We start from the raw sequence: 16,302 nt of genomic DNA, 5'->3' as shown, positions 1-16,302 counted from the left end.
AAATGTCAAACTCATAAACTCTCACAGCTTAACTTTTTTAAAGACTGACAGCATCTATGTCCAGATTTGAAGTGCAATTTCAGAAGATATGAACATGATGGATATCGTCATTTTCTGCAACATATTTAAATATGATCTTTTTCCTACTTTATAGCCTAGAGTTGAGTAGCAAAGGGAGGGGGCTTAACAGTCAGTTTCCCATAATAATACCGCATAACAAATCACAAAACTTTCAGTGGAGTTCAACAATAAGCATTTATTGTCAGACTCACAGGTCTGGGTTTTCTGGGCAAGTTCTCCTTCAGGCTGTAGGTTTATGCAATGTTTGGGTTAGAGCTGCTCCATGTATCTTATGCTGGTCCTAGGCTGGCGGGACAGCAGCCACTGCGATGTGTTCTTTTTTGGTAATGAACAGAATCTCCTAGAAGGACAAATGAAAGCACTCAGTATTTGTTAAAACAAATTCTCTGGCCTGGTTCACTGTTATTTCCATTTAACATTGGCCAAAGCAACACAAAACAAAATCGAGTCAGGGGTGGGTAACAAATACTGCCCCCCAAGAGACCATTGTAAGAATGAGTTCTGCAAAATCTCCAGAACAGTAGAGAACTGAGGCCAACAGTTCCATCTACCGTAGACAGGTGATTGTCTCTGGAAATAAAAACTTTCTTGCATACTTAATAGGCAATATTTATATGGTTCATTGATACTTAGTGCTTAAAATGGAATTGTTTGATTGTGCTTCTGAGTCTGGGAGAATTCAAAGATACTTTTTAATATGTTTATCTGAATTAGTGATAAAGAGTTTCAATTCTTTTTTTCTCATATCTCCAACTATTGCTTGAAAATTGGACTCTTTTTCTGTGCTGATTTATTCTCCCTTTTTCAGTATCTATTAACATCCTTATTTTAATTCAGCCCTGAGGTACTGAAGAGTGAACCGTACGGGGAGAAAGCTGATGTCTGGGCAGCAGGCTGCATTCTTTATCAGATGGCAACTCTGAATCCTCCCTTCTACAGCACCAACATGCTCTCCCTGGCTACAAAAGTAAGCAGTGTTGGGAGACAAAAGGGTCCTGTGTTGCTAAAAATGCCATTCTTTTTCTTCCTAAATAGAACATTTGTGATTTTTATAAAATTATCAATTAAAAGCAGGCACATTGTTTTACGGGCCACATGATCTAGTTCATTTTTCCCCCTTTCTTCTAAATATACGTCATGTGCTATGGCACATTTCCCCCTATAATTGTCTTCATTTATCATAGAAAATTATACAAATAAATATATCAAATTACTTTTGGTCTTTTATTTTTAATTGTGGTTTGGACTGCCTACAATCGGCACATTAAATTATCCTACGCATCATTTATTATGAATCTGAGGCTAACTTTAACTCAGCTTGAAGCATACAATCTGTGCTCAAGAATTGTTTAATTGATGTTAATTTTTTATTTGTTGGGATGTTTTTCTTTCTGATTAAAATTTGTGCGTGGCTATAATGCTTATTGAGTAGCTCTCATATTGTGGCCAAGTATTGTACATATTAATGGCCTCCTTATGTCCATCACACTAATCTGTCTATTTTGCAGATAGTGGAGGCAGTATATGAACCAGTGCCAGAAGGCATCTACTCTGAGAAAGTGACAGATACCATCAGCAGGTAATTATTCTCACAATTTCAAACCTATGGGGATGATCAAGAAATATCTCACGTCTCTACAGATTTACCATGTAAATATTCATGAAGAGGAAGGGCTCCCAAATAATCCAAACCTAGAAAAATATTTGTGCATCATCAGTAATGATGACCATCTGGAAGCCACTGAAGTGTCCAAGAGGAAGTAGTATATGTACTTGAAATATTATGCAACCATTAGAATGATTATTCAGAAGGCTTTGTAACAACCTGTAAAACAAATATGATATGAAGCTAAGTAAAACAAACAGGATGTAAAGCTGTTTGTAACTCTGATAAAAACTGTAAATATATGCATGGATGTGGGAAAAGGCTAGTCAAAGACATGGGAAACTGAGAAAGGCCATGTTAAATTGCAAGTAATTTTTCATTTTTATTTTTAAATTGGTAATGTTATGTGGCATAATAATTTTTCAAAGGAAGTCAGAAAGAGGTGCTCCAGCCACTAATATAGTAGTAGTTTAAGGAAAATCATTTCCTGTGCATTTGCAAAGTTCTGACCTCACAGGGATTGTCCCAGCTCTCTACCAGGACATGACAGATCTTTGTCCTTGCTTTTCCCTTTTCTGGACTTGTCTTCTCTTTGATACGTGCATGGCACAGCCCCCTCCCCCCCCACTTCCCTTGTGTCTCTGCTGTTATTTCCCATCACTGGGGAGTCTGCTCCTGATGCCCCCACAGCCAATCCACATTCTGCCTCCTTTTCTGGCTTTATAAAGCTTGCAGCACCCATGTGCTGACATGTTAGATACGTGTGTGTGTATGTGTGTGTGTGTGTGTGTGTGTGCATATTTGTTTATTTATTGCCTGTGTCGTCCCCACCAGAAGGAAAAATTTACAAGAGCAAGAGTTTTTCTGGTCTGTTTCATAGCTCTTCAGTGGCCAGAACAGTGTCTGGGACAAGATTGTCCCTTAACAAATATTGGTTGTGTGAATAAATGACTTGTTTTCTGACTCATTGTTATTTCTATACCAATGTATGCTCCTAAGTTGGCTCAAGATTACTTCCCTGCCCCATTGAGCTGAATCAAATCCTCATTATTATTACAGAAATCCCAGAATCACCCCAGATAGAATATTTATCCATTCTTGGGCCCAATTCCTTTTAAACTTGGCTTTGTATCTATCCTGGCACTTAGCATTACCTCTGATGAAATGCAAGAGATGTATTCCCTTCAGTTTCTCCTCCCATCCCACCATTTTGCATTAATTTCTCCTCACAGTTAGTAGGGTTATATCTTGAATCTTTCCTTGTTGAGCACAATCCTGTCCTACAGTTCTAAGGGGCCCAGGCCCAGCCGGGGCTGAGTTTCACTAACTGTAGACTCTGAACAAACATTTAACCATTCTTTCTGTATCTCTGTTCCCTCATTCAGTAAGAAGGGGACTGTAATATACTAACCTCATCAAGCTGGTATGATAATTATACAAAGTAACTATGAAAATCACTTAGCATAGAGCTTGGTGAATGGCAAATCTTAAGCAATATGGGCAATTATCATTGTTAATATTATAGGAAATGAGCTGAAACCCTTTTCTGAGTAATCTGAATTCTGTATATATTAGGTTGTGCCCTGTTGCTAATGAATCCAGACAAATGTATTTAAATTGCTCATCTCTACAATTTGATCCTCTTCTCTGCTATTTGTTTTCTAGAAAGTGCCTTAAAAATTCAAGAGGTCTCCAGAGATGTCAAGACAAAAATACCAGATTTACTCATTTAATTTCTCCTTTTCATAGGTATTTGAGTGCCACAAAGAGCAGGGGAGAGGTGGTACAGAGGAAATGTACAGACACATTATTCTCATTTTGTGACACTGGGTAAACAGGACCATAATTTGCTTCTGACAGGCTCCTTGGATATTGGTATCCATGTGTCTTGGGGCTAACAATTAGTGGAGGAGTCAGGTACCAACACTATATGGAAACGTTAAGAACATCAATAGGTTCTAGAATAAGCTGGATTTTAATCCCTACTCTTCCACCCATGCCCTTTTCTCATCTGTGATGTACAACTAGCAATAGTAACTACTCATGGGCTTGTTCTGAAGATTAAATAACATGATGCCTGCAGTGCTTTTAGCACAGTACCTAGCACTGGTGAACCCTCAATAAAATTTGATATTGTTATTAATAATAGCATTACTATTTTTAGAATTAAGTATATACAGATGCAATGAAACCCCGGGACACCTGCACCCCGATGTTTATAGCAGCAATGTCCACAATAGCCAAATTGTGGGAGGAGCCTCGGCGTCCATCGAAAGATGAATGGATAAAGAAGATGTGGTCTATGTATACAATGGAATATTCCTCAGCCATTAGAAATGACAAATACCCACCATTTGGTTCGATGTGGATGGAACTGGAGGGTATTATGCTGAGTGAAATAAGTCAATCGGAGAAGGACAAACATTATATGGTCTCATTCATTTGGGGAATATAAAAAATAGTGAAAGGGAATAAAGGGGAAAGGAGAAAAATGAGTGGGAAATATCAGAAAGGGAGACAGAACATGAGAGACTCCTAACTCTGGGAAACAAACTAGGGGTGGTGGAAGGGGAGATGGGCGGGGGTTGGGGGTGACTGAGTGACGGGCACTGAGGGGGACACTTGATGGGATGAGCGCTGGGTGTTATTCTATATGTTGGCAAATTGAACACTAATAAAAAATAAATTTATTAAAAAAGGAATTAAGTATATAAAACAAATTATGATAAATTTTATGCAGAATGGTAAAGGGAGCAATGAGAGATTCCAGAAGGATTTGGTCTACTCTAAGCACTTTTAGAAGTTTCTATGAAGAAAGAACATGTAATCTGAGACCTGAACAATCACTAATTATAGTATACAGAATGGATTTCTATTTCATAGAGGAATGGAAAGAAATTGGAGATGTAGTGTGTTAAGTCAGGAAGAGAATAGCCAAAGGCCTGGGGAAGCTAATAGGGGCCAGATTGGCTAGGTTTGATAGGCCACATTGAGGGTTTTTTTTTTTTTTTTTCACATTGAGGGTTTTGAATCTTTGTCTCCAGCACTGAGGAGAAAACTTAAGGTTATTTATAGGTGAGATATAGTGAAAATTTCTTCTGTAGCAAAGATCATGCTGGCTGCCCTGTGGGGAATAGATAGCAGGGAATGGGGGGAGGGGGGAACCAGATCCAGCTCTCTACTAGGACATGATGGTGACTTTGACTGGAGCGGTCATGGTGTTGATGGAGGGAAGTGGTGTTGTTTTCATAGTGGCTGGGAAGTTGAGTCAACAAGTTTGGGAGTACAAGCATGAAAATGAAATGATACTGAAACTATGAAAACAACTGGGTTTATTCTATGGAACTTCAGAAAGTGGAGCCAAGACCATGGAGTGGAGTTCTGAGAAGGCCCAGGTCAGTTTGCCATTAGGAGTGTGTGTCAGGGGGATCCCTGGGTGGCTCAGCGGTTTAGCACCTGCCTTTGGCCCAGGGCGTGATCCTGGAGTCCCGGGATCAAGTCCTGCGTCGGGCTCCCTGCATGGAGCCTGCTTCTCCACCCTCCTGTGTCTCTGCCTCTCTCTCTCTCTCTCTCTCTCTCTCATAAATAAATAAATCAATCTTAAAAAAAAAAAAAAAAAAAGAAGTGTGTGTCAGAATTAAGACATATCCACAGTGAGGCAGGCTACTGTGTGGGTAGTGAGTTTCCTGTCACCAGAATGTTTAAGAGGATGAATGATCACTATTAGGGGACTCTGGATTATTTGTAAGGGTACTTTTTAAAAAGATTTTATGTATTTGAGAGAGCCCAAAAGAGCAATCATGAATGGGGTTGCGGAGGGGCGGAGGGGGAGAGGCAAACAGGTTTCCCTGCTGAGTAGGGAGCCAGATGTGGGGCTCCATCCCAGAACCCTGGGATCATGACCTGAGCCAAAGGCAGATTCTTAATGGATTGAGCCACCTAGGCGCCCCTGTAAGGATACTTTTAATTCAAAATACTAAGATGCCATAATAAGTAAGAACTGATAATTTAATTTTCATTTTATAATGATTATACATTAAGATGACTGTGCATTCTGTAGCAGATGTGGCTTTCACTTAAGGTTATTCAGGACTCATTATCTGGGTTCAATCCCAGAGTTTTACCTTTAGAAAATTTGACACGAAACCAAATTCAGTCATGAATTTTATGCAATTACATATTTAATTTGCTTTGGATTTTTAATCTTTAAAAATGAAGTTCCAAAGAATAAGGAAGCAAATTCAATTTTCTATTTTCTTAGTTTCCTGTTTTGTTTTTTTGGTTTTTTTTTTTTTTTTTTTTTTTTCAGAAAATCGATGTGAGGAATACATAAAGGCAAAAGTGGTCTTAATGATAATTTATGACTCAGCAAATCATCAGGCTCAGAACTGATCGTGAATAACGTGATAGAGCCTTTGAAATACAAGGCAACTGTTGATGCACAAATTCACTAGACTCATTCTTAATTTCACACTTGGTGTTTCCAATTACATGTTCTTGCTTTTTCCATCTTCTCATTTTCTCCTTCTACATCCTGTCTTGGGGGTAGAGCTCATGCAATTGTGTCTCATGTGCAGTATCTTTCTTTGTTTCTTGTTTGTTCATGTAGTGTACAAGCACATTTTATCACTGGAACTTTTCTTTCCTAGCAGACTTTTACACTGGAAGAGTAACTTAGCAACTCTGAAGAGTTTGGAGCAGAAAATAAATCCATTTTGTTGCTCTGCCCAGTACCAGAGTTACTATTTTTACCTTCCTGTACACTGTTCAGAGATTATTGTCTGTTTACTTTTTAAAAAGGAACATTTCCTTTTATGCATAAAATCTTCTAATTGCCTTACATTTCTCTATCTGAGCCTGGTTGCAGAAGCTGTCTGGTGCTTTGTTTCAGAGGCGGTCATGATGACTAGCATGGTTAATGCTTTCAGCTAGTTCTAAGGATCTTTACATTTTTCACCCTACCTTCAACTCTTTGGTTTTCTCTTTTTAAAAAATTTTCCCCAAAGTAAATTTGACATGTTACATTTTATGATTTTATGGTATACAGTGTATCTATCACTTTGATATACATATATATTTTAAAATGATTGCCATTGAAGCAATATTTATCACATAATTATATTACAATATCATTGACATATATTCATTATTCAGTGCAGATCTCTATGGCTTATTTATGACTTATTACAAGTTTGCACCCTTAGACACCTTCATTCTTATCCTCCGCATTCCTCATGTCCTGGTAACTACCATTATTTTCTATTTTTTTTTATAGGTTTGATTTTTCTAGATTCCATATAAGTGGTATCATACAATACTTGTCTTTCTCTGACTTATGTTACCTAGCATAATGTGCTCAAGTTCCATCTATGTTATCAAAAGTGGGAGTATATCTTCCTTTCTCATAGCTGGATAGTATCCCATTATATATATGTACCACTTCTTTTTTATTCATTCATATGATGATGGGCATTTGGGTTTCTGTATCTTGGCTATTGTGAATAATGCTGTGATAACATGGAAGTACAGGTAATCTCATTGAAATTCTGTTTTCTTTGCTTTGGAGTATATTCCCAGAAGTAGAATTGCTGGGTCATATGGTAGATCTATTTTTTAATTTTTTAAAAAGATTTTATTTATTTATTCATGAAAGAGAGAGAGAGAGAGAGGCAGAGACACAGGCAGAGGGAGAACCAGGCTCCATGCAGGGAGCCCGACTTGGGACTGGATCCCAGGTCTCCAGGATCATGCCCTGGGCTGAAGGCGGCAATAAACCACTGAGCCACCTGGGCTGCCCCTATTTTTTAATTTTTTAAAGGAATCTCCATATTGTTTCTTATAGTGGTTGGACCAATTTGCATTCTCACCAACAATGTGTAAGTGTTCCTTTTTCACCAAATCCTTATGAATAATATTTGTTATGTCTTTTCCTTTTGATGATAGCTATCCTAACAGGTACAAGGTTCATTGTGGTTTTTATTTGTATCTTCTTTGTTTTTTTTAAGATCTTATTTACTTGAGAGAGAGAGAGCAAAAAAGTGCACTAGAGGGACAGGGAGAGAGAAACTGAAGCAGGCTCCACGCAGAGTGCAGAGCCCAACACAGGGCTTGATCTCACGACCCTGAGATCATGACCTGAGCCAAAACCAAGAGCCATCTACTTCACCAATAGCAACCCAGGTGCCCTTGTTTGCATCTTCTTGATGATTAGTGATGTTGAGCATCTTTTTACGTCCCTATTGGCCATTTTGATGTCCTCTTTGGAAAAATATCTATTTAGGGGGAACCTCGGGTGGCTCAGCAGTTTAGTGCCGCCTTCAGCCCAGGGCGTGATCCTGGAGACCCAGGATCGAGTCCCACATCGGGCTCCCTGCACGGAGCCTGCTTCTCCCTCTGCCTGTGTCTCTGCCTCTTTCTCTCTGTGTGTCTCTCATGAATAAATAAATAAAATCTTTAAAAAAATCTATTTAGTTCAGCCCATTTTTAATCAGATTATTTGAGTGTTGTGTTTAGTTCTTTATATACTTTAGATATTAATCCCTGTCTGATCTGTGATTTGTAAAATTTTTCTCTGCTCTCTAACCTGCTGCTTCATTTTGTGAACTGAGTAGCAGAGAGCTGTGCAGAAACTTTTGCATTTGATGTAGTTCCATTTGTTGTTTCTTGCTTTTGTTGTTTGTGCTTTTGACATCACATTAAAAAAATCATTGTGAAGGCCAATATCAAGGAGCTTCTTCCTTTCCTTTCTTCTAAGAGTTTTATGCTATCGGATATTATGTTTAAGTCTCTGAAGATTTTGAATTATTTTTGTGGGTGATATGAGAGAGGGGTCAGTTTCTCTATTCTGCATATATTTCTTCAATTTTCCCAGCATCATATGTTGAAGAGACTATCTTTCCCCCAGTGGGTGTTCTTGGCTCCGTTGTCAAATATTCATTGACTGTGTATGCTGGGATTTAGTTTAGTTTAGTTTAGTTTTGTTTTTTGGATTTAGTTTTAAGCTCTCTATATTCTTTCATTGGTCTATGGATCTATTTTTGTGCCAGTACCATAGTGTTTTTATTAGTATGGTTTTGTGGTATAATTTAAAATCAGGAAGTATGATCCCTCCAGCTTTATTCTTTTTTTCTCAGGATTGCTTTGGCTATTTAGGGCCTTTAGTGGTTCCACATACATTTAGGACTGTTTCTTCTATTTCTGTGAAGAATGCCTTTGGTATTTTTATGGGAATTGCATTGAATCTGTAGATGGCTTGGGTGGTATGGCCATTTTCACAATATTTATTCCTCTGAAACTTGAATACAAAATGTCTTTCCATTTGCATCTTCTTCAGTTTCTTTCAGCAAAGTCTTATAGTTTTTGTTGTATAGACCCAAGGCAATGCTGGTTTTGTAAAATGAGTTTGAGAAGTGTACCCTTCTCAATATTTTGGAAGAGTCTTAAGAGGATTGCCATTAATTCTTCCTTAAATGTGTGATAGAATTTACCAGTGAAGCTGTCTGGCCTTGGAGTTTCCGGTGTTGAGAGTTTTACTGACTCAGTCTCTTGAGTCATTATTGGTGTGTTCAGATTTTCTATTTTCCTGATTCAGTTTTGGTAGGTTGTGTGTTTCTAGAAATGTATCCATTTCTTATCTATATGTCTGTAGTATCAGCTGTGATGTCTCTTTTTTCATTTCTAAATTTATTTGAGCCTTCTCTCTTTTTTTTTCTTGGCCTAACAAAGATTTGCCCATTTTGTTTGTTTTATTGAAGCAGCAGCTTTTAGTTTCGTTGATTTTTTCTATTGTTTTCCCGGACTCTACTTAATTTACACTCTGATTGTTACTATTTCCTGCCTTCTGCTAATTTTGTGTTTAATTGTTTCTCTCTTTCTAGTTCCTTGAGGTACAAAGTTAGATTTTTTTATTTGAGATCTTTCTAATTTCTTAATATATGCGTTTAGTGCTATAGACTTGCTTCTTTTTTTGGGGGCGGGGACTTGCTTCTTAGGATGGTTTTTGGGCATCCCACAAAATTTGATATGTTGCATTTTCATTTTCATTTGTTTTGGATAATTTTTTATTTCCCTATTGATTTCTTCTTTGACGCGTAGTTATTTAGTGTTGTGTTATTGAGTTTACACGTATTGTAAAATCTACTCACATTTCTCCTGTTGATTTCTAATTTCATGTTATTGTAGAGAAGATAGTTGGTATGTCAGGTCTTTTTAAATTTGTTGAAATTAGTTTTGTGAGCTCTCATATGATCTGTTCTGGAAAATTTTCCATTTGTGCTTGAGAAAAATGTGTATTGTGCTGCTATTAGGTAGAATGTTCTATATGTCTCAGCTAAGTTGTTTTAAAGTATGGTTTAATTTCAATGTTTCCTTATTGATTTTTTTGTCTGGATGATCTATCCATTGCTAATAATGGGGTGTTGAAGTCCTGTACTATTATTGTATTGACTATTTCTCTTTTAAGATCTGTTAATATTTGCTTAATATATTTCAATGCCGAGAGGTTGGGAGAATACATATCTATTATTGTTATATCTTCTTAGTGTATTGACCCCTTTATCATTATATAATGATCTTCTTTGTTTCATTACATTTTTGGCTTAAAATCCGCTTTGTCTGATGTAAGTATAGTTATATCTGCTTTCTTTTGGTTACTGTTTGCTCAAAGTATTCTCTTCTACTCTTTCACTTTGAATCTGTGTGTTTGTCTTTGGAGGTGAGGTGAGTCTCCTGATGGCAAATATGGTCCTTTTTAAAAAAAAATTATTTAGCCAGTTCATGCCTTCTGATTGAGTTCATCCATTTACATTTAGAGTGGTGAAGACTTACTACTACCATTTTGTCTGATTTTCTGGTTGTTTTATGTCTCTATTGTTTCTTTATCTTTGTGTTTCTTTTTTTTTTTTTTTAAGATTTTATTTATTTATTCATGAGAGAGAGAGGCAGAGACACAGGCAAAGAGAAAAGCAGGCTCCATGCAGGGAGGCCGATGTGGGACTGGATCCTGGGACTCCAGGATCACACTCTCGGCCGAAGGCAGGTGCTCAACTGCTGAGCCACCCAGGGATCCCCCTTCTTTGTGTTTCTATTTACCTTTTTAGATTGGTGGTTTTCCATGATAATCTGCTCACTTTCCCCTTTTTTACAATTTTGTATCTTTGCTCTATATTTTTGTTTTGTGGTTACCATGAGGTTTTTATAAAGTGTCTCATAAATAAATAGTCCATTTTATGCTGATAACAACTTACCTTCATTTGTCTATACAGGATCTATCATTTTCCTCTCCGTCTTTTTATATTTTTGTTGTCACAGATTATCCCTTTTTAACGCTATGTGTTTATTACCAAATTGTAATCACTCTAGTTTTTTTAAAATGATTTTCGCCTTTAGTCTTTATGTTATAGTTGTTTAACACCTTATTCTAAAATAGAGTTAGAATTTTGTGATTCTATTTATCACTTTACTTGAATTTTTGTGTACTTTTATCTTTTGTTTAAGGTAGAAGATCTCCTTTCAACATTTCTTGTAAGGTAGGCCTACTGGTGGTGAACTTTTTTAGCTTTTGTTTGAGAAAGCTTTTATTTCTCCTTCTTGCCTGAAGGATAACATTGCTGAAGGACAGAGTTTTCTTGGCTGATGATTTTTGTTTCAATACTTTGAATACATAATTCCTCTCTCTTCTGGCCTGTAGATTTTCTGCTGAGGAATCTGCTGATAGTCTAACAGGAGTTACTTTGTAGATTAGTTTCTTTTTCCCTGGCTGCCCTTAAGATTCTTTCTTTTGACAGCTTCACTCTAATGTGTCTTGAAGTTTTTTCACATTGATATGATAAGGTGATCTATTAGCTTCATGGACTTGTTTGTCTAGTCCTTTCCCCAGCTTCGGGAAGTTCTCAGCTATTATTTCTTTAAATAATCCCTCTGCCACCTTCCTCTTCTCTTGTCCTTGTAGTATACTCATTATTCTCATTGGCTCTTCTAATGGAATCTAATAGCTTTTATAGGGTTTCTTCACTTCAAAAAAAATTTTTTTTAGATTTTATTTATTTATTCATGAGAGACACACACACACACACAGAGGCAGAGACACAGGCAGAAGGAGAAGCAGGCTCCATACAGGGAACCCGATGTGGGACCCAATCCTGAGACTCCAGGTAGATGCTTAATCACTGAGCTACCCAGATGTCCCATTTTTTAAAAATATTTTTAAATATAGAAGCTCTTTTCTCCTCTACCTGAAACATTTCCAGATTCCTGTCTTCCAGATCACTTATTCTCTCTTCTGTCTTATTTGCTGTACTTCTAGTGCTTTGTGGTGCAGTCTTTAATTGATTGAGTTCTTGAACCCCAGAATGTCTGTTTGGTTCTTTTTTTAGAATTTCAGTCTCCTTCTGTTCTGACACTGAACCCTTGCTTCCATCACTTCCATGACCCTCCGTCTAATCCACACTCAGATGTATGGATGTATAGATCTGTATGATGTATAGATCTCTCACCACATAGAGATGTATAGATCTCCCGAGCATCGTGTTTTGGTATGCAGAGGAAACCCTATTGGGTTACGGATGTCCTACTAGTTATAAATTGAAGGAGAGAGACAAAGGGAACAACTCACACCACTGTAATGCTCAACTGTTTGTTTCTTAAAACACAAAATGAATATAATCAGATCCCTCTAATTCTGTCTGGTCTCAGAGCAGATTGAGGACAAAGTGGGTGGGATGAGTAGAACAAAGAACAACCTAGATTTTTTTTCTAGAAAATGATTTTATGTCTATTTGATTAGAGAATCATTGAAGCATTTGTTCACTCTTAAGAATTTCTCTGAAATATCTAAGCAGAGATGTATTTTAGAGAATCGAGGCTAAATTGGAACTTCTGGTAAGTGATGTTCCAGGAAGTTTAAAAGTTTGTGGCCAAATATTTGGGATATATATTTGGGACTGGTAAATTCTTAGATGTTAACTCTAAGTTCATTCATTTGTTCATTCATTCATTCACTCATTCATCTGCTGAGTACCTACCAGAACCCAGATTCCATTTTTACATGCTGAGGATCATGGCGAAGGTGACACGTCTGTCCTCTCAAGAAGTTTCCAAGTTTCTAGTGGTGAAATGGATCATTACAATATAATATTATGGTCATTTAAGGATTTAAATATAATGAGAATATACAAAAAGGGGATGAGAAATCATTTGAGGGTGATCCAAGAAGTCTTCCTAATGGTGACTTTGAAAAGAGTGGGGTTTTTGGCAAGCAGATAGGGATGGGATCTGGAAAGGGGCAGATACCATTGACAAAAAAAAAATTCAAGCAGAAGGAATAAAATGAGCAAGGAAATGGCGTAAGAGAGCCATGAGTTATATGAGAAAGGACAGATAGGAGTGGGTGTGAGCTGGAGGAGGAGAAGGCAGGGATGACACTGTGGGGGAAAATAAGGGCCAGTTCCAGAGGGGGCTTGTATATAATGCTGGAAATATCAGTTTTGTTCTATTGGACCATGAGGGTTTATTGAGAAATTCTGAACAGAGACGTGATGTAGTCAAATATAGGAATATTATTCTGTGGCAGTTTACAGTGTGGCCAGAGGTAGACAAGCAATGAGTATCATTTAGGAGACTCAATAGTCCAAGAAAGCAATGATCAAATAGGCTAATAGTGGTGGGATTAGATGGGAGGAATATGGATTCAATAAATATTTAGTAGAGAGAAGCCACAGAATTTTGTGTTGGTTAAATGTGGGACGGAATGGAGGACCAATAAAAGTGTGCATTTTCCTTTCAACATAGTGAGCGTTTATAATGTGCCAGCACTTTACACAGCTGATCACCATACCAGCTTGATGAGGTAGATATTGTAATTAACCTGTTTTACAGATAGGCCACTTGAAACTGAAACTAAATCATGCCCAAGATGAATTAATAAAGGGTGAGCTGGGATTTAACTACACCAATCTGACCTGGAGGCTACCTTCCTAACCATGATGCTAAACGGCATCTCCCTGGTGGTTCCTTTTTCAGCAATGGCAAATCCAGGAATGGAAGCAATTTTGGGAGAGAAGGAGATGACTAAATGCCGGAACAGAGACCATTCTGGTTCCCATTTACCATAATATATAACTATATAAAATTTGTAAAACTATTTTTAACTCTTTGAGGAACCTCCACACAGTTTTCCAGAGTGGCTGCACCAGTTCACATTCCCACCAACAGTGTAAGAGGGTTCCCTTTTCTCCGCATCCTCTCCAACATTTGTGGTTTCCTGCCTTGTTAATTTTCCCCATTCTCACTGGTGTGACGTGGTATCTCATTGTGGTTTTGATTTGTATTTCCCTGATGGCAAGTGATGCAGAGCATTTTCTCATGTGCGTGTTGGCCATGTCTATGTCTTCCTCTGTGAGATTTCTGTTCATGTCTTTTGCCCATTTCATGATTGGATTGTTTGTTTCTTTGGTGTTGAGTTTAATAAGTTCTTTATAGATCTTGGAAACTAGCCCTTTATCTGATATGTCATTTGCAAATATCTTCTCCCATTCTGTAGGTTGTCTTTTAGTTGTGTTGACTGTATCCTTTGCTGTGCAAAAGCTTCTTATCTTGGTGAAGTCCCAATAGTTCCATTTTTGCTTTTGTTTCTTTTGCCTTCATGGATGTATCTTGCAAGAAGTTACTGTGGCTGAGTTCAAAAAGGGTGTTGCCTGTGTTCTCCTCTAGGATTTTGATGGAATCTTGTCTCACATTTAGATCTTTCATCCATTTTGAGTTTATCTTTGTGTATGGTGAAAGAAAATAGATCTGCCCTACGACCCAGCAATTGCACTGCTGGGGATTTACCCCAAAGATACAGATGCAGTGAAACGCCGGGACACCTGCACCCCAATGTTTACAGCAGTAATGTCCACAATAGCCAAACTGTGAAAGGAGCCTTGGTGTCCATTGAAAGATGAATGGATAAAGAAGATGTGGTTTATGTATACGATGGAATATTACTCAGCCATTAGAAACGACAAATACCCACCATTTGCTTCGACATGGATGGAACTGGAGGGTATTATGCCGACTGAAATAAGTCAATAAGTCAAAGGAGAAGGACAAACATTATATGGTCTCATTCATTTGGGGAATATAAATAATAGTGAAAGGGAATAGAGGGGAAGGGAGAAGAAATGGGTAGGAAATATCAGAAAGGGAGACAGAACATGGAAGACTCCTAACTCTGGGAAACGAACTAGGGGTGGTGGAAGGGGAGGTGGGCAGGGTGTGGGGGAGACTGGGTGGCAGGCACTGAGGGGGGCACTTTGGGATGAGCACTGGGTGTTATTCTGTATGTTGGCAAATTGAACACCAATAAAAAATAAATGTATTATTAAAAAAATTGTAAAACTAGCTTATACTGCTTTTTTTATTAAAAAAAAACTCAGCTGATAAATTCACCTGCTAATATTATACTTGAATATTTGCAGACTAAGACTTTAGTCTAATGTACTAATGAAAGGATTACTTGTTGGGGTGTTTGTTTTTTTCTTCACATGGCAGTCATAACCAACTCTAAGTCAGCCAAGCATTTTTATCAACTTTAATTTCTTTTGCTAATTAAGTGAGAGTAGGTGAAGAAACTGATTTAATTAGAAGGTGAAATTCAACATTTTAGCATCTTTTATGATTTTAAGCAAAAGAAAGAAATTTGAATACAAATATGTCACTGGCATAGAAGTTCAGCTTCACATGCTTATGACCAATGCTCAGGGCCACCATACTCAAAACAGTCCTGTGCTTAGGGTTTAGGGCTCTGCACTTAAGGTCATGAAATTCTTAATAATTTTATCTTTAAATTTGTGTTTTGGAAATGAAGTCTGTTGAGACAAGGAGCATGTATATTTGGGGCTTGGGAGCCTCAGTTCATATGAGGTCCCTCCAACTTCCTACTTCTCTGACATAGATTCTCAGCCATCGCCTCCTGGCCCTATGGCCCCTGGCTGTCCTCCAGCTTGATCTCCCTGTCCCTGTGCCATCATTGCTACTGTTCTTTACCTGGTATAGTGTATGGGAATACAGACAAGGAGAGGGTCAAGGTGTAGTATGTGCCCTGCTGCATCTTGGAGCGAGGAGAAAAAGAGGCCCTCCTTAACCAGGCTGGTAGCATCATGGTGCATTCACTGGGTGACTCAGTGGGGACCTCTTGCCCATCTCCAATCCAGGTACCAAGTGCATTATAATAGTGGCATGGAGGTTGCAATCTCTTGGAGCGTCTCCTGCCATCATTTAGACAATGGTCTATGGAAAGGAAGATTGAGTTCTTCACTCCCTGCTGGGGCCCTACACTTTCATTTTGTACTGAGCACTCCCAAAATTATGTAGCAGTCTTGTCTTTCTTTGTTATAAATGCATGGACTGAACTTTGTTAAATATGAATTCAGCAGATGTGTAAGTGCCTGTCATAACCATAGTGCAAGCCTACTGCCTTAGAAAGAAAGATGAAGCATGAGATGATAATGTCTAAGATATGTATATTTTACTCATAATCACAAAAAACAGAATAATTAGCAAATTAACAAGTTAGTCTTATTTTGACTTCTGTGGTGAAGAATAATACTAAAAATAAAATAGTTCTCAAATATTAC

At 37.8% G+C, this 16,302-nt stretch overlaps 1 protein-coding gene and 1 long non-coding RNA gene across 15 annotated transcripts in view; one reads left to right on the top strand and one right to left on the bottom strand.

Moving 5' to 3' along the window:
• Positions 1–16,302, top strand: part of NEK10 (NIMA related kinase 10) — a 233,913-nt gene that overhangs the window by 140,494 nt on the left and 77,117 nt on the right. For all 14 annotated transcript variants that reach the window (XR_013361388.1, XM_077865476.1, XM_077865473.1 and 11 more), the window contains 2 exons: positions 919–1,048; positions 1,590–1,660. Coding sequence is in view for 13 of the 14 variants with exons in the window: in XM_077865476.1 (XP_077721602.1) it covers positions 919–1,048; positions 1,590–1,660 (201 nt within the window). In the remaining variant the exon portion in view is untranslated. The remainder of the gene's footprint in view (positions 1–918; positions 1,049–1,589; positions 1,661–16,302) is intronic.
• On the bottom strand, positions 258–12,043 carry LOC144294009 (uncharacterized). The gene is made up of 3 exons (XR_013361394.1): positions 11,920–12,043; positions 1,729–1,906; positions 258–421 (listed from the first exon to the last, which is right to left on the bottom strand). It is a non-coding gene; the product is annotated as an uncharacterized LOC144294009 (long non-coding RNA).

This window comes from Canis aureus, chromosome 22, assembly GCF_053574225.1.
Source record: "Canis aureus isolate CA01 chromosome 22, VMU_Caureus_v.1.0, whole genome shotgun sequence".
In the NCBI taxonomy this organism is placed as follows: Eukaryota; Metazoa; Chordata; class Mammalia; order Carnivora; family Canidae; genus Canis; species Canis aureus.
The sequence above is the reverse complement of the archived record's forward strand: the minus strand, read 5'-3'. Positions and strand labels throughout refer to the sequence as shown.